General features: G+C 45.0%; 1 protein-coding gene across 2 annotated transcripts in view; it reads right to left on the reverse strand.

Annotated features, from left to right (window-relative positions):
• Positions 1-226: 226 nt before the first annotated feature.
• CHCHD6 (coiled-coil-helix-coiled-coil-helix domain containing 6) overlaps positions 227-19,328 on the reverse strand; it is a 110,604-nt gene continuing 91,502 nt past the window's right edge. For both annotated transcript variants that reach the window (XM_069865725.1, XM_069865724.1), the window contains one exon: positions 227-777. In XM_069865725.1, coding sequence (XP_069721826.1) covers positions 754-777 — 24 coding nt within the window. In that variant the 3' untranslated portion in view covers positions 227-753. The remainder of the gene's footprint in view (positions 778-19,328) is intronic.

Raw genomic sequence — 19,328 nt, forward strand, 5'->3', positions numbered from 1 at the left:
TATGATTCACCAACACCCATTTCTTTCAGCCAGGACTTCCAAGTACTTTCAAATAAGCCAAAGTCATTCAGCCCAGGACCAAAATGAACAAGTTTTGTGATTTATAAACTGTGATTTGAAATATTTCTATTCCCCACACTTGTTTGGAGTTTTTGTTGGCATGGGTAGAAGGCAGAAAACAGCAATTCACAAACTTGCAGGACTGAAAGTATCTCACAGCACACAGTGACCATTAAACACTTTATTGTTTAGGAGGAAACCTTAGAAGGGAAGAAACACGCCCGCTGGTGTAACCAATGGGAGCATGCTAGGAACAGTTAATCCTAACAAGCTAGTCAGGTCTACTTCCAAATACTTCAAACCCCTTTCTCTAGAGAAAACATACAAAGATAACAGCTCCTGAAACTCAGATGTGAACTGATGAAACCAAAATAAGCACAGGGTGAACTAGGCTTGTGTCGGGCAAGCCTTCAAGCTACAAGCTGTGCTGGAAGCACCTGGGGTCAATACAATTCTTTGCATTGGAACAAATTAAAATAGGAAACAATAACATCCCCCTCTCCCTGGACCCTCCTCCCAACTCCAGGAACATCCACCGAGTGATACATGCAGGCAATTAGAAGAGGAATCATGTCATCATCTTGGACAGCAAAGGGCAGAAGGCACCAGTTTTGGTCACTGTCTATCCAGAAGGATGCTGGGGCTTCCAAGGGCACCTGTGATCCCTGTCCTCTGCTCTATGGCGGCTGATGGTTATCCAGAATTAACTAACAGCTCCTGGAGGAAAAAGGAGACAAAGGAAAAAGCAGCAAGTTAATTATGCAACTGTTGACATAGGACTGTTTCCTTCAGAAAGGGAGGAGTGGCATTGTCAGAGTGAAAATCCCACAAAAAAAAATCACCACATTTCACCTGCTGTAAAACACAAGACACTCAAGGGGACAAAGGGCTGTAAAAGCAAGACAGTAGGTCATGATATCAAAGCCAAGACTGATTCTGTGAACAAGAATATACAGTCAGTTGCAAATGATTAGGGTTTATAAATCCTATGGTCTCCAGCAGGAGAGAAAGGCCACGGTCCCAGGTAAGCCTCAGAGCTGTTGGGGTGCAGGTATAAGTGCAGCTCCATGCTAAGTCCCAGCCTCAGGAGGACATGGGAGCACTTTGGTCAGCTGCCCTCAAACATGCACACACCACTCACTCATCTTGGAATAGGACCAACATGAGAGTGAGTATTGGAGAGGAAAAAAGATACGGGCTCAGAGACTGCCGTAACTCCTGACACATTTCACAGCCTTTATCCTGTTAAGACTCAAACCCTCCTAAAATTCAAAGTAAAATCATGACTGCTTTGTCCCTAGAGCAATCTCCCATTTTCTAAGTGATGCATCCTCAGATCTTGCAAGTAGTTGCTGTGGACTTCAGAGGGGTAGAAAAAACTGGAGGGCTTCAACATTTCAGGATGGAGATTGCAGAACCAGCTGCGGTTCCTTCCTATTTTTGTCTTATCAATCCTATAAAGTCACAGAAATCAAATCAACCACACATCAGCAGAGAGAACACACCCCACACCAGCTATACTACACATCTCTCTGAGGATCCAGGGTATCAGTCTTTGACTCTAATACCTAGGTAATCATCTCATATGCATTAACAATGGTATCTTTAGGTCAATGAACTGCAGTGTAGCTACATGGACAGCAGAACTGCAGAGGGTAAGCCCATCAACACACTACTTTTTTCTCATGCTCTGGATAGGTGCAGTTCCATTTTGCAGAGCAGAGACTACTAACCCACTCTTAGAGGACTGTGCTAAAGCCAACTACCGAAAGACAACTGATTAGATAGCTGCATGTGATCTTGCCACCCATTCTTACCAGAGCTGGATTTGAGCTCGGCTCTGCTCTCTAGACACTAGCCTTTCTTAGGGGAGAAGCTGTGCTTCCTTGAATGTGAATCAGAAAGGAGTCCACCATAAAATAGTGATGCTCGCACACTTGGCAATATCTGTCAGAAGGCGAGGATGTCATTTGGCCTGCTTCTGCACAGCAGGATAATATTCGCTGCCTAACACCTGCAAGGTCGGCATATTCAGTCTACATTGACCGTGCATCTCCAAAGGCAGCCACATCTCTAGCGACAATGAACTGGAAAAGCTTCAAAGGACTTAAGAATAAAAAGAAAATTGTTTGCCAAATTATTTAGACAAAGCTTATCCAGAAATCTGACAAACGAAGCATCGATATTATTCGACTGACTCTAATTTCCCAGGTAATTTTTCTCATCATTAGTGACTTAAGAGTTTTGCACAGCGCAATACATTTTCAAAACTCCAATAGCACTCACACAAATTGTAATGAGTAAAGCAGCAACAACTTGCAATCAATTTTGCAATAACGTAATTTGCTGTATTCACATTGTAACACGTCAGTGAGTGTTGAGGAATGCTACATTTTGGGAAAAAGCCACTGATGTGGCCACTCTGTGGTTAACCCTTATGGAAGACTGTAAAACTTTTTTCTTTAAAGTAACTTTAAAGAATAGCATAGTTATCACACAATTTCATGTTCAAAATCATAACTATATATTTTTACTCACTTCAGGAGAAAATGAAAACAGCCAGCCCTTAACCTCAATCAATTTGTTCCAACCTAACCTGCCCATATAACGGGGACACATCAAGCTGGAGGCTCGCAAACATTCTTTGTGCAAAAACATCAGGTTCCATCTCACTCTAGATGACTAAACGTTCTCAAAGTCTTTTGCACAGTGAGCACTGGACCAAGAGCCGATGGGTTGCCAGGCAGTCCAGACACCAGCTCCCTGCTGCACAGCTCTCGCCAAGGGAAGCTTCGGTGAACAGAGGATGCAGGTAACAATATTGTCAATCCACCCACTGCTCCCAAAAGTGGCTTGATACAATTACACTGAAGACCAGCCTGTGCTGGATGGAGTAACTAATTAACACCCCTTCCTTCCTCAGGAGAATGGAGTGCTCGTAAAGGTTATAGGGTTGGCATTTCTTGGGAACTGAAGCACTTGCAGCATACAATGGTTTGCACAGAGAGGTGACTTTGCCAGCTGTTTCAGACTTGCCTGCCCAGAAGCCAACCCAGATCTTGCAGCATTTCCCATGCCGATGTAGACCACTACCATCCTGAACCCTCTAATATTGCCGAGGTATATTTACAAAGAAAGTGAAACCAGAATACAGTGTCTGGCTGGCTTACGAACCAGTGCTCTGCTGGATCTCCTGCAGAACTTACCATTGCGGTGCAGGCACTATTAGCAGCTGACAAAGCTGGAGGCCAGAGGTCTCCTCTCCAGCTCCCGCAGAGCATCACACAGCCACTACACGCTGTGCCGTGGAAGTTCTGTAGGCCTCACGGTCTATTAGCACATCATCCAAGTCTATGCTTGTTCACATATGCATATAATTGTTTTCACTGTTCCTAGGCCATCAGTTTACAAAACTGTAGCTAACTACTTAAAAGCACAGTTGCATTAATTTCATGCCTTACATGCTGTGTGTAAGCATGGAAGGATGCCGTATCTAAGACTAAACCCACTCTCTGCTAAGTCAACCATTTACACCAGCATTTTAATTCCACCTAGCACTGCAATCATACCGATACAGATTTGGCGCCTCTTCACTTCCTTCCAACCCGGAATCCTCCCTGCCAGCTGCTACCAGGTTGCTACAACACTTACCTTGAGCAGAAGAAGCCAGGAAAGGGAAGGAGAAGCCTTGCCTCTCCTTATCATTGCATATGCACCAGACAAGTTGCACATCCAACAAGTCTGGGCAGCTTGCAATCACAAGCTGTTCCCACACAACACAATACTCCCAATTAATCAAGTTGAAGCTCAGCCTGAAGAAGTTCAGTGCCTCATCGCAAAACATCAGCCCCACAGTTGGCATTAGCTGGTCTCTGCGACAGTCTTAGCAGAAGAACAACTCAGGAAACAAGCAACCACCCACTCCACTGAGAAGGGACGGTGCCCTTCCTGCATAGAGAAGGTAGATTTTTAATTTAACTGTTTTTAATGCCAGGGCAAATTCAGTGTCAGGCAGATACCAGGTTCCAGTCTTGAAGTCTTGCCCAGCACCTCTACATATGAATACTGCGTCCATACAAAGGGGTTCATACAAAGGCAGCTCCTCACAGCTGTGGCTGCACTACAAACAGGAATGGCAATGTCTTCAGCTCCGACAGCAAATTCAGCTGGAAGGCATGCTGCATTCCCCTCCACGCCTCTCCTGGCAAGCAGGATGAGCCACTAACCCATGCTCTTCCACCACCACGAGATCCCACTTGTGAAGTAACAGCAACCAAAATCAGCCAGCTGCTTGGCTGACACAGCCCAATGCTTTGCAGCACCAGCAGGGAAGCCAGGAGCTTTCCACCTCTGGTTCCAGTTGAGTGAGGAGAAAGGGTTGAGCTCTGCAAGTAGATCTGCTCCACACGTCTCATGTCTGCTGAGAAGGGATCCATTCAACACCCAAGACAGTTCTTCCCCTGTAACAGCACGCTGAGGCCTTGGTACCAGCACCAGGGCAAGCAAGCCTCAGCAAGATTTTCTAATGCATGGCTCTCTTGCCTTCCCCTCCTGTGCCTTCTTTGTCAGTCTGCATCCCAGTGTAGGAGCTCAGTGCTGCCTGTGAGACCGCAGCATCCCCTTCGCCTCCCGCAGCCTCTGGCTAGCGCTGCGCCTCTGCTCTCGGCCTCGCCAGAGGCTCTCAGCCAGTGGAAGAATCTCCCTCCTTGAAAGCCCAGACTCTGAAGAACTTCCTCCCTCAGTGTTTGCCAGAAACGCTGTTTGCCAAGCCTCAGCTGTGCTAAGACATATTTATTTAACCAGCCTTTAGTCTCACGGGGTAAACCCTGCAAGTTTCCTTCAGTGAGTGCCCTACCTTTGTTCTAATATTCCTTTAAGCAGTCGCACCACAGCGCTCGCACATATGGGCGTTGCGTAGCTATGAAGAAATCAGAAAGCAGAGCCCCATGATAAACGACTCAGTGCATTTGGAGTGTCAGTGACAAAGCAGAAATTAATCTCCATAGTTCCTAGTTCTCTGTTGTGTGCAGGCAGCTCTCTCAAAACAAGAATACCCGTTGGCACACAGCAGACTTCAGTAAAGTGTCCACACAACTTTTTCATCTCAGTTAGCCTAGCAAGAGGCCCTAACAAAATACAAAAATCCTGACCTGTCTTAAGATGGGTGTTCAAGGCCTTTCCACTGATAAGGCATTTGTTGCAGGGCCATTAGCACCCCAAACTGCTGCAAGGGACATTTGAGTCACTTTGGTTTGATGTATGCTGTAGGTATTTTTTGGTTATGTGCAATTTGTTCTGTTACATTCAGGATATTGGCTATTTTGTGGAGCAGCTGTGCTGACTAATGGATCACAGCACTTCTGTGCCATATAGTTATTGCACAGAAAAGCCTCTCTGTCTCTCTCATCCTTCAGGAGTCCAACAGTTGCTGTCCTTGGGTTTGGAATAAGAAGGGCCAGGAGTATGCCTGACAGGAACAGAAAACATTAATTCAAAAAGCTATGAAGAGAGTTTTGTTTTCCCTCTTCTCTGTACTGGTGTTAATAGATTTGCAAAGCAGAGAAGTTCACCCAATGACTTCTTGGCTACTTCCCCAGATGGTGTCTTCAAAGCTGGCTTGACAGCAGAAGAGATGCATTCAAAAGACTCCCCAGACACATTGTCAGAACACCCCAGAAAGTGCTTTCACGTGGAAGTCTTCTGGTCTACATACCCCACCAACAGAATGCAAGAAACAGAAACAATTTTTCTGGTTTCCTCTTCCCCCTCCTCACTCTTCTTCGACTCACAAGAGCCGACACGCTGTTTGCTTTGCTTTGACTTGACACCTCCCACTGCTCTGCATCACCCGAATATGAAGTTATTTACCAGCACAACTAACCTCTAGCTGTTCTGAGACTCACCTGTTTGTTCATGCATTATCACATTGATTTCCTCCAGACAATTGTTCTGATCATTGTTCTAACTCGCAGAGAGCTCCCGTCATTAGCTTTGCTTAACGGGAAATGTTTTGCCACTGACTGAGCAGCTCCGCAGCTCCGAGACTGCACAAAAAATCAGCTCAGCTGGGGGGTTGCACCTCCCTGCTGTGCCAGTAGCCCCAGACATCACAGCAGGGAACACACTCCGTGCTTTTGATTTTGGACATGCGCTAGGAAATACCAGGGCCAGGAGGAACAAATACAGCTCTACAAAGGGCCACTGCTGAAAGAAGGGCTGTTAATTAATCGGCATACAAACTGGGGGCGTTTTTTTGTTCAACCAATGTTAATTGCATTTAATCTTGTTTTCACCGCTAAGAAAAGCCACCAGGCCAGGCTGATGTTGCTAGTGCCTGACATGCAGATTCCACCCACGTTTGGGAGGCAAGGCAGGAGGAGAAAAGTAATGGAAAGAAGGGAAATAACCCTTCCTCGTCCCTTCTGCATCACTGCACAATTTCATTGGGTCTGTTCCATTATTTAAACAGTTTTTGTTTTCCAATAACATTACAGAGGAGCTCAAAGGATGAAAATCAGACATGGAGCATTTCACTATTAGTTATTCTTGCTCTCCCAGGTACTAGCTTAGAGCTTTGCTAACCTGCACAGCCCCGCCTACTCCACTTCTGTGAAGGACTGAAATACAGAAAATCACTTATGTGAAGCGGTGTCTGCTTTTTAGCCCTGGGCTACTCCCAGCAAGACCCACCTCAATATGACCTACAACTGCTGACCGCCACCTTCCATGAGCTCTGCCAAAGTCTTTCTCCACCCCTTGCTACTGACCAAAACTCCACTACGTGCCAAAGAACGCTGAAGTCTGCCTCTAACATCTTATAATACCAAGTAATATTTGCTATCAAACAACCCCTGACCAAATTTGCCTTGTAAGTCAGTGTATGTTTGAAGCCTGAACTTCCCAGGTAAACCACTGGTGCATCCACAGCAATTTGGCTCTGATGTGGGGACTGTGCCACTGCCTTGTGGAATACGACCGATCCTGTTGCCTCTGCAGGCATCAAGCCTGAAGGCAGAGGGGCAGCATTTGCAGCTCAGGAAGCCCAAGGTGGCAGATACCATGACTACTGGCTTATTGCTTTTGCAAGTGCCTTGTGTTTTTCCAAATCAGTATCAAGAACAATAATAATCAAGACTGGGCTTTGTCTGAGCCTTTCCCCTGTGGCAGCACACAATGCCTACCCAAAGCCGATGCTGCAGTTTATCATAGATTTTCTTTATCCCTCGACAAGTGCTAGTCCCATTGCCTCTCACTGCATAAAGTGGACATATCACAAGTGCCGTGAAGGACTGGCTGAGTTTTAAGTGGTCTGAAATGGCTCCACTAGACTTGGTCAAGATTGCTTTAAAATCATTTCCCATTAGGGCTCTGACCCTCTCTCTTTACAGCCAGCATAATGACTCTACCTCAGGGGAAGATAATTACATCCCACTATCTATACACATCAGAAAGTATACACTACAAACACTACTTGTTCGCTGGAACAAGCGAGAGAAGACAATGCAGGAGGAAAAGGAGATAACACTGGATGCCCCTCCATCCCACAACTGGAGTCACCCCAAGCATTTCACAAGCTCATGGATTAGCCCCTGGGAGGGATAAAGGGATCCAGCAGGCACAGAGTGTTTCTAAAGCATAACAACGACAACTTGTACAAATCCAGCTCTGGTTTTGTGAGGATTAAAATGAACTTCACCCAACTGTGAATATCCATTTCCAGAGCCAAAAGGACGGAAAACCACTTACTGATGCAACAGTATTTCATTATTTCAAACACTAAGCCCAAAGCTTCCAAAAATTAAGGACAGGCAACAGTAATGTTATTGCTGGGGGACATCAGCTGCAGGGGTTTAACTGCTAAACTGCCAAGCCATGCTCTGAGCACAACATAATGAAGCAATACATACAAGAAAAGGCAACTTCTCCCTACTGTCATTCCTGCTCTTGCTACCAACCCCCCAGGATAATCAGTCAGAAATGAAAGGAAAAAAATAATCCCAGAAGCCAAGAGACTTTGGATTAAGTTGTACAAATGACCTGTTACCTCCTAACACAAGGAAGAAAGAAATGCAATAAATACCTGCAAAGCCATTCCAGTATTTTGGATTAAATGGATTACAGAAATGGAAAGTACATGATGCAAGATGTTATAAAACAAGATGCCAGGAAAGTGCAGGAATTTGAATCAGGCTGGCAAATGATCCCTGCAGACTACTGAGGAAAATTAATAGAGAGAAGGAGTAGAGAAAGGATACAGTAGAATACCGACTGATGAGAATTGTTATTAGGACATCTGCAAAGGGATCTGAACAGGCTGGACCGCTGGGCAGAGACCAATGGCATGAGGTTTAACAAGGCCAAATGCCGGGTCCTGCACTTGGGGCACAACAACCCTGTGCAGCTCCAGACTGGGAGAAGCCTGGCTGGAAAGCTGCCTGGAAGAGAAGGACCTGGAGTGTTGGTTGACAGTTGACTGACCATGAGCCAGCAGTGGCCCAGGTGGCCAAGAAGGCCAATGGCATCTTGGCTTGTATCAGAAACGGCGTGACCAGCAGGTCCAGGGAGGTTCTTCTCCCTCTGGACTCGGCACTGGTGAGACCGCTCCTCGAATCCTGGGGTCAGTTCTGGGCCCCTCACCACAAGAAGGATGTTGAGGCTCTGGAGCAAGTCCAGAGAAGAGCAACAAAGCTGGTGAAGGGGCTGGAGAACAGGCCTTATGAGGAACGGCTGAGAGAGCTGGGGGTGTTTAGCCTGGAGAAGAGGAGGCTGAGGGGAGACCTCATTGCTCTCTCCAACTACCTGAAAGGAGGTTGTAGAGAGGTGGGTGCTGGCCTCTTCATCCAAGTGACAGGGGACAGGACGAGAGGGAATGGCCTCAAGCTCCGCCAGGGGAGGTTCAGGCTTGACATAAGGAAAAAATTCTTCACTGAAAGGGTCATTAGGCAATGGAACGGTCTGCCCAGGGAGGTGGTTGACTCGCCTCCCCTGGAGGTGTTTAAGGTGCAGGTGGACGAGGTACTGAGGAGCATGGTTTAGAGATTGGTGGGAATGGTTGGACTCGATGATCCGGTGGGTCTTTTCCAACCTGGTGATTCTATGATTCTATGTAAATTCAGGATGTCAGGCTTCCACTGAAATCGACTTCAGTCCTGGAACAAAAATAGCAAACCTGACTGTTAAAATGCACTGGAAGCAGAGAAGGCAGGTATGCCAAGCCTCACTTCAGGATAGGTTTCCCCTGTGCATCCCTCAAGATTGAAGTTTGTGACTTTAATTATTCCTGGAACATTGTGTATATAGGGATTCAATGCAGGGATTACTAGCAGGATCCTTGTTATAAGTGCCACTTCTCAAACAAATTACTCTTCACTGGATGTCAGTAACATACACAAGAAAACAAATTAGATAAAGGCAGAAGGACAGCAAGATACAGATCTGGTGCAAAGAAATTTCACAAGGTCACCCAGACAAATAGAGACACTTGGAATATAAACTATGTTTCTAGTTCCACAGCACATTAAAGCTTTGCATGACCCAGACACTATACACCTTCAATACCCCAGTGATTCCACGCAAGTCTAAGACCAAGCCTAGCTGAGACATGCGTTCTTTTGAACGAATGCTATCAGGGTGGGGGTAGAGGAAAAGAAGGACAGGAGATAGAAGCAGCAACCTCAGTTGTCCTCTGAACTCCTACAGATCACCCTGTCCCTTGGTTCTGACTGTTCACAGCCAGACAGAGGAACAGGAGAAGCCAGGGAGAGAGGATGTCATTTTGTTTGGAGGCAGATATAGCAGCTGCTTGGCTGCAGGGCTTCCTCACAAGCTTATCCTAACTGTATATGCTGCATTTCACCCTTTCAGAGCTCATCCTGGAACAGATTTGTAACCCGTATGAGTTCTAATGAGCACATCTTTAACTCTGGGAATTTTCATGAAGATGGAAGTACAGGAAAGTCCAGTCGTTGGGCAGAGAGCAAAGAGCTGCAGAAAACACTTCACAACCCCTCAGCTAAAGCACAGTGCCTTTGAGATGGGACCTCAACAGCAGTTGTTAAATTATCAACCCAGGGATTTCACCTGCCACTTGGGAGTGTTACTAAACCCTGCAGCTTTCCCATCTGCTACAAGAAGGTGAGCACTACCTGGAGGGCATGAACAGGAGTCCCAGGCTCTGCTGTGGAACTCCTCCCAACTTCACCCAGCAGCTGTAGATGGAACACTTTCCCTTTCCATACATAAGAGTAATGCACAGAAGTACTAAAATCATCCACCAGCAGAAGATGCTAAAGAAACGTGAAAAAACACACAGTTTTCAAGGGATCCATTCTCTTTGCACAATTTGCATTTAGACTTCAGAGGAAATCTAGTGCTTTAACTTGTCCCTTTCTGCCTTGCTTTAGCAGGCACCTGCACTGGATTAAGGGATTTCCTCTCAAGATTGGGGTAGCATGTCTACATTTAAGGTATAGCTCACGCCTGTCTAGCGCAGCTTCATACACCAAGCACAGAGGCAGGCAGAGACTTCTCCAGATACTCTTTTTCTATGCCTAATTCTATTTCTGCTCAGTGATACAGTGAAATTCCAAGCAGAAGTATTATGAGCTTGACTGGCTTTATTTGTTTAACAGTTCACATTTTCATTAAGCTGTTGCTATTCAGCAGCCAGTAATTTTATTTGTATGATAGTCGTATTCATCTTGCCCTTATGGGTATAGATATCACTCCATTTTTTCTGGAAGAGGCAAAAGTCAGCAACCATAGAGCCAAGAGAGACCTTGGAATTCTCATGTCTGTGTGCAGATGGGGGATGTAACTTCTCACAAAAAACAGGGTCACAGTAAAGAGCCTAAAGGCAAATAACTAAAAAAAAAAACCTGTATTGGGAGACTACTTCCACTGCTCAGACACAAATCCAGAAACTGAAATACCTTTGAGCAGAATCAGCCCCTTTGACTCAGCACTGCGCGTCTTCTGCACCAGAAGCTTATTGCTGACTGAGCATTTACGGTATTTGAGTATCAGATTTTAAAAAATTAATTGCACATCTAACTCTTGCCAGTCTTTAAGTATCTTGAATATCTGGTCCCAGGAGCTGCAAGATCTGATTAGATCACAAGGAAGAGAAGCCTGGTTGGTTGGCCTGCATCAAGCCCAATTAGACAATCCTCTACCAAGTTCAGGCAGCCAGAAAGAGGAATAACAGGCATTTTGAAATGTTAATGATCTGAGCTGAGACAGTCAAATGACTCAGTCACACCTCTTGGATAGAGGTTTCAGAAATCACCCAAGAAACCCTGAACATTGTGCTCTGCCTCTCCCCTTCTCCTCTGCCAACATCAATGAGCCAAGGAGCAGGGGAGTCCTGCCTACTGTGTGAGCACTGGGTTGGGAATCCACAGTCCAGCAGGAGAGCTGTGGGTGTTCCCACTAGGTACAACACGCAAATTGGAAAGGAGAGGCTGTGAAGGGACGGGGAGGTCAGAAGCATTCAGTTACCCGTTTACGTGTGGATGCTCAACCACAGGCACACCCAGGCAGCAACTCGCGGGAAGCTGCATGCTCAGCCCTTAACACAGAAGCCATCGTAGTCAGTATCTCATCAAGATGGATTTGTTCTGAGCAACTGCCCACCAGCTCCCAACATGACCAATACAATTAAGAGAACAGCAGATAAGAAGTCCTACAATCTGAAACATCTATCCGAGCAAACAATGGGAGAAGGTGAACACCGGTAGATGCATCTTTATTTCCCAATCAATGTCTCCTCCTGCGTAAATTCCAAATCCTTCTTTCAAGATTAAAAATCTCTACCAAAACAAGTAATAAAAAACATGCTGAAAAACAAGCTCAGCATTTCTCTAACTCCTTCCTGTCCCCTTCTTTCTTCAGAGGATGTGCCAGTGGAATACCAGATGCTGGAATAAGCCACAAAAGCCTCCTAAATAAATATCTCCCCATCTCTTCTGCTGTAAATTTATAGTCTTGCATCTGTGTCAGGACAGAGACAGGCTTCCATCTGTCTAAAGCACATCTTTTACAAAGAGGACCTAAAGGTAGAATGTTTAACAGGAGCATTTGAAAACATTAAGATACTGGAGACGAAAGCAACAGTTTAGAAGTGCACTGTTTGCTTGTCTTGTGGATGCTGCTCAAGTAGAGGGGGAGCTTTCTTCTTTTTTTTAAATATGACAAATTAAGCTGGTCGCATCTTGTAATTTCCCTCACCGTGCAGCATGTCTGTTCATGACAGATACCAGTGCAGCTGCTTAGGTGTCCATTTATCTGCAAGAAAAGTATTGTCTATTTGGAACCAACTCGTCCTAAAACAGTAGCCCCAGAGGGGGAGAGAGAAAAAAGGAGGGGTAAAGAGAGACGAGGGAGCTGTCAACTGGGAATAGGTCCATGCTTCTGCTGCAATGGTTTGGCAAAAAGCAAGCATCATATTTAGTTTTAGCTACATCCTCTCTTCCCCCATCCTAGACTATTCTTTTCTAGTGTCACTCAACACCACTTTACACCCTCTTCCCACAAAGACCTTACCACTAACAAACATTTCATTTCATACTTGCAACCTATGGAAACAAAGCAAGCCCAGAGCCTTCTCCCACAGGTCTGTGCCAGGGCAGAGGAGCTCTCAGGTCCCAACCTGAACAGTTTGCAGTCGAAGACAAGTAAAAATTAAAAGAAAAACAAGCCACAAAAGATGGGAAAAGAGAGAGAGAAAATCAGAGAGAGAAAGGACAAAAAAAAAAGCAATCAAAGGGTATTTATATTTTCTGATTAAAGAGACTTTAAGCAGGAACTTGCATATTTTCTGTAGCTAGGATTAAAACAGAATGAACTCAACACTTTGTCCTTTTGCAGAGCCCTCCGAGCTGAATTTCACTCTCCACAGAATAGCCAATATAGAAAGAAGCTCATAAATCCCTGTGACGTAAGTAACTTCACATTACTCTTGGGGAAACAGAGGCAGGGACAGATTCATTAATTCAAGCAAATGAATCTGCGAAGCAGCCTGCATTTCTGAATCCCCATAACATCCCACACAAGAAACAGCACCCAGGGTCCAGCAATTTCCACGCCCTGCTGCCTGGCACAAGCAAAGCAAAACACTGGAACGGATCATAATGTTTTCAGAAAGAAGTACAGTCATTAACCACACCTGCCCCAGCCAGGTAAGCACGCATTCTTATTAAAATATGTTTTATTACTTTAAAATGCCTCCCACCATTTCACTCATTGCATCACTAATACCAATGACCAAGATCACATCTGTAAGACACTGCCTCAGAAGCTGGCTGAGTATCAGGGAGCTGCAAAACCTGCCTGAACAGGTGAGTACATATTCCAGAAGCTCAGCACCGCCAGGGTTAGCCTGCTGGAAATACCCAAGGAGCAAGGTTAGGCCTAGCTTTGATGTGGCATCATTATTCTGCAGCCTAGGCATATCCTGAGAGGACATTGCTACGGGCTGCTACCCTGCCTCTGGCTTACCAAATACAAGTTCCACATGTGTACAGAGGACGACTGGGTCTTTTAAAGCTGTTTAGGTAGTTATATGTATACAAAGAGCTTTATAAGACATTTATATTAAAGGACTGCTAGAACCAGCACTTAAAGACTTGACTTTTAAGATAAGGAACTGCCCCTTAAAAAAATTAATTATATTCTTTTTGTGGGGTGGGGCTTTTTAGTTTTGAAAATAATGAAATTCCACATGTAAGATGGCATCAGTCAGTGGTGCTTAAATTGCGTAAGGCAGTTGTCATTACTGTGACTTCAAACTGAAACTTGCTTTCAAAAAGCTCAATATTTATTGTCTCCCAGAATTTAAGTTCACAGAACGACCGGCTGCTCCTGCGGGCAGGAAGCTAATTCTACCATCCCTTATATGCCATCAGTCCACAGCTACATTCTCACACATGAATAGCCCTGAGTGGAGCTGCTGATGGCTACCAAAGCACAACCCCTGGATGAAGCTGACCAAAGGCTTCCGAGCACAAGGCTCTGAATTACACAAGTGGAGCCTGGTCCCACTGGCACCAGCCAGCCTGGGAAGGAAACACAGGTGTGCAAACACACATACACACCCCTCGCCAACCCAGCACCAGAGCACCAGACCGGTCACTTGATTTGCAGAGAGCGTTTCCATTTGTCCCACTCTACTTACCGCAGCGTTCGAACACACAACCCACTCCCCTTTCATCTGCTCCGCGGTTGCCATTTCTCCAGAGCTGCCCATCATTTCCCTATCAAGCAGTAAAAATGTAGGATCACTAGAGACAGCTCAGCCTTGCTGAGATTTCACTCTCCCAGTGGGTTGTAAATACCCCTATAATGTTGGCTTTTTTAATCTTGTGTTATTATTACCCGCGGCTGCCATTCAGTCTGTAGAGAATAAAGCGCCAAGGCTTTCAGGACCCACACAATAGCTCTGTGCATTTGCCAACAGTTGGACGAACAATACCTCTGTGTTTCAGCTTTATTGGAAACCTTTCTGTTGTGGGAGTCTGACTGCATGTGTCCCTCCACTCAGGCAACGCAGAGGTGCGAACTCTCTCCTACTAATTCATCGGTGGTTTCAGGAGCACGTGCCTCTGCAGTTGCTTATGGAACCAACACAAAAGCAGCTGCATGCAAGCCTGGTGCATCCCTATAAGCCTATGGAGGGACGCAGGTACAGGCCTGCAGAGCCAGTCAGTCTTCTCTATAGATAAACCGGGGTGACTGAGCTGAACGGGGCCTCTCCATGAATAATTACATTCACCTCTGTGTAAGCGGTGCTGCCAGCTCATATGGAAATCTGATGATATATGACATAGCTATGAAAATGTCAAAGCTCCACTTCCCAGAATCATGTTCTTACATGAAATCTTGGCTTTCGCTTAAAACTGAAGAGCCTGAGAGCCTTGTGTCTGCAAGGAAGGCTTGGAAAGTGGAACAACCGAAAAAGCATGAATTAGAATGCAAATGAGATTTGAAAAATGCAAGGCTCTTCTGATTTGGGGAGACTGATTGTTTTGATCAGTTCATTATTGCTTGCAGGGGACACTGCAGATGTGCGAACTCTTACAGAGCTGTAAGAGTTAACGGTTGGATTTGATGTTCTTAAAGGTCTTTTCCAACCTAAATGATTCTACAATTCTATTCCCTCACTCAAGAAAATGAGCCACGCTGCACGCTCTTCACATAGTCAAAGCCCAAGAAAGAAGTCAGAAACTTCCCCAAAGCCACAGGGTTGAGTTGTAAAACTGTTTAGAAATGTACGGGGGCTATTTCATTTGCCTTCTGGTTTTAAGCACCTCAGTCACGTTCTCATACCTCTGCTGTCTAGGCAGGAGGGCTAGATTATTTTATTTATTCATTCCTTTTTCTTTTTTGTAATATACAAAAACAGAACTAAGATTCTCATGTACTTGTAAAACTTCAGGAACAACTCCACAAAACTAGGGCAATAGAAAACATGCCAAATACTTCAAGGCTTGGCAACAGTGAGTGCCTGCCTGTCTCTCCGTGGCAGGAGGAATGTCTGTCTGTCTCAGCCAATGTTTCTGAGTAAGAATGTCTGATCCCGATAGCCCGTGTACATATAAAACACCTATACTGTCAGCTCTCCAGGAAGAGACCTTGACATTTTGCAGAAAAACACATCCCCATCTCCCATAAAGGCAGAAAGAACGGGTAGATCTGAAAACGCAACAATCAAAAGCTGCCTTCAGCAAGAGTTAAAGTTAAAATGGAAGAGGCAGTGGTGAAATAAGCACAGGCTCAGTCACTGGACTTGGACTACCAAGGAACGAACTCCCAGGTCTCCCAGAGCCACGTCTGCATCTTGCCTGTCCCAGTCCCTCTCTTGTGAGCCAAGAGAAAAGATATCTTGAAGGGGAGGAAATTGAGGCTTTGCTATCTTAAAAAGAATAAATAAAAGGTGAATGGTTTCAGCACATACTGTATTATCGTTGCGATATTATGTGCCTCGTGCACCTGGAGAGATAAACTGCAAAGCCGCTCTCAGAGCTCTAACTTTATGGTAACTGGGCTGGCATGGGAAGATGAGCTCTTGCTCTCTGCGGGCTGAGTAACTGGATTGCAATGTTCTCTTCCTGAAAAGAGTAATGAGGTGCCCAGAGAGCCTGCAGAGATGTCAGAGAAACAGATACTGCCAGACCCTTAGCAGCCCAAAGACAGATAAAGAATAATACAATACCAGCAAAACAGGACCTTATCAACAGCCTTGCAAGTGGTAAGAAGTGGAAGCTGAGTGAAGGCCGTGACACCTGTCTGCATCACAGCCCCACTATTACTGTCTTCCAACCTCCCGCACAATCCAAGTGTCCAAACGGCTTTGAAGCAAGAAGCAGCAAGACAGAGAGGTGAATCTGAACTCTGATCAGCTGTCTGAAGAGACGGTATGAATACCTTACGTTTCAACAACACTCTTCATCCGCAGCGTTTCCGAGACATCCATTCAACCTCAACACTCCAAACCACAGAAGTAATATCTGCCCAGGTAGAGATGGGCAAATAAACACAAGTTAAATGACTGTTCAAGGTCGTCCAAGGACTACGAGAGACAGACACACGCGTCTAGCAAGTAGATTATTCTTCCCTTTTGAAAGGCACACAGATACACACACGCACGCAGAGGGGATTGAAACTGCTTAGCCAGGTGTGGAGCCTGCTGTGATCAACACAGCTTCACTGAGCAGCGACTCTTCTTGCTACTGTTTCACTGGTGCTAAAATGTAAAAAAGCAAACCTTTATAACAAAATTCATTCAAACAGATGCAAATAGGGATGGGGGAATTTGCATCTGGGCTAAGTTACTACAATCTACACATCCTATCATCCTATTTGTCTGTTAGTTATTAAATTACCCACAAGCCATCAACAATTCAAGTCTCTCTCTGAGAGGTAGAGATTAACTAGGAATTGCTATGCAGAAATGCTGTTCATCTCATCTCTGGCGAGATCAGCCTCATGATGAGCTGCGGACATTTGGGAACAAAGGTGAGCTTTCCTGCAAGAAATGAGAGCCACAAAAAGATAGGAAAATGCTACTATGGGGAGGAAAGGATTTGCAAGGCAAGATTCTATCAGGAATGCTTTTGCGCGCACACACACACACACTGCAAACCATGGACTCTGATGAAATGCACTTATGTATCAGGAGCACAGGAAGCCATACTTCTGTCCAAGCACTAATGCAAATGAGATTTTCAGTGAAAGACAATGAAGGCAGTATGTAAATATTAATTTAACAACGTAGTTGACAAAGCCTCAGCTGATCTATAAATAGCTAGTTTATTAGCAGGTGATGCTGAAGGCAGCTATCCTGGTTCCTCTTCCCACAATCCTCTGTGCCATCTTGCTTTTATTGACCTCGGAGACAGGACGACCCTTAACTGTAAGCAGCTTGCTTCACCACCACTACCTGCAGAGTAGCTACAAACACTTGACAATGCAATACATATTTATCAAGGTCCTTACATGACAAGGAGCCAGTGACACTGCACACACAATGGCTCACAGTCCTCAATTAAAGAGAGCAAATGGTTCAGAAAAACAGAAAAATCATGCAGCCTTGCTTTTAAGCAGGAGGCGGCTGAGGAGCTGGTCACTCAGTCACCACCAGGCATTTAGGAAATGATTGACAGAGCCAGAACCAGGCACCGTCCATCCACATTTACACTGCACACCAGGCAAACTAAGCACCAAATATCACCACCTTTAAATACTCTAGACCACCAAAGAAGTGTTTTGCCGTCTCAAAACAAGATGTCAAAATCCTGGTCTCTATTACACCTAGAATTATTACTTTATGCTGCATAAATTCTTCACCATCTCTTTGGGCGTTACTCCTTTTGTACAGACACAAGACAGCTGTTTAACAATACACAGCAACACCACAGCTGAGTTCAGGACCAGCAGTCAAGAATCTCGCATCCTGGTAAAACTGCTGTGGCATTTGGATCAACGCAACAGAACTGCCCAGACTGCTGCATGGCCAGCATCATGGAAACCACAGGAATTAGGATGGTTTACGCTATTTACAGGGATCTGTGCATATTCTTCAGAAAACCTTTAAAGCCTCAGTCTTCCTCTTGCTGCAAAGAACAGTAACAACATACTTGACGGGTTGGGCTTGTAAATAGGCAGATTGAATAAGAGTAACAGAATGGACTTTGTTATCCCTCCCTCCCACTTGCCTCAAGTTTCTAAAGAAACCTTCTGAACACAAGACATTATTATGTCTCTCCTAGCCATACGATAAGCAGTAAGAAAGAAAAAAATTAAAAACCACACAATGAACACTTTTTTCCATAAGGTCCACCATATCCTTACAGCTTGTACAGTGCAGGCTCTAGAGCTCACCCAGATGGGGATCCAGCTGTGCTGGGTGCTGCCTCAACCCTGGCTAAGGCAGATCCTGCACCGTGATGTGGAAGTCTACACAGCAGTCAGAGCACGCACAGAGAAGATCTGCTGGCAGAGAGTCCAGGTGCATACCCTGCACACAGCCTACCTGCTGCTGCACCCTCAGCACTGGCTCAATCAGGTGATAAACATTTCCAAGATACCAACTTGCACTACCAGGGCACAGCAGATGCGCTCTGAAAGATCCCAGTGATCTGTGCTAACAGCAGTGAGGTTCAATATGCCACAGGCTTCGGACACAGGTTCCCTCATTTGGCTGAACAACAAACCTTTACCATTTTTGTTTTAAGTGTTAAATACAAGGATTAAACTGAGGTTTATATGATTGCAACCCTCTGATGGTCTTACAGAGTGTGGATTTTAAGACCTTCAAGAACTGTGGAAAGGAAACTTTTGCAATGAAGTTCACTTACTGAACTGTCTTTTCTGAGTGGACATACTTCTCTTTTTCATTATTTATGGAAATAAGATAGAGGAGTTTGACTTAGCAGAACAGAACCTTAAAATAAAGCCACACTCAGAAACCCTGTGGAATTGAGCAACAGAAGCACTACACACTGCCAAACCGATTATAAATAAATAAATTAGCTGTTTTCATTAATAACCTAGAAAAAAACCTACTGTAGTAATAGATTTGCAATCACCTTTGCAATATTACTCTAGTAAAACTGTCATAAATCTACTACCAATAGATGTAAGCAGCATCAAAGAAAAACTGAAACATTTTGCAGAGATGAGTAAATACAAGATGTTGCAAACAAGGCATCAAATAGCCTTCCCAGGAGAAATCCACACAGTCACTGTCTCCTTTATCTTTGACGTAAAGC

The sequence above is a fragment of the Phaenicophaeus curvirostris genome, chromosome 11, assembly GCF_032191515.1.
Source record: "Phaenicophaeus curvirostris isolate KB17595 chromosome 11, BPBGC_Pcur_1.0, whole genome shotgun sequence".
NCBI lineage: Eukaryota > Metazoa > Chordata > Aves > Cuculiformes > Cuculidae > Phaenicophaeus > Phaenicophaeus curvirostris.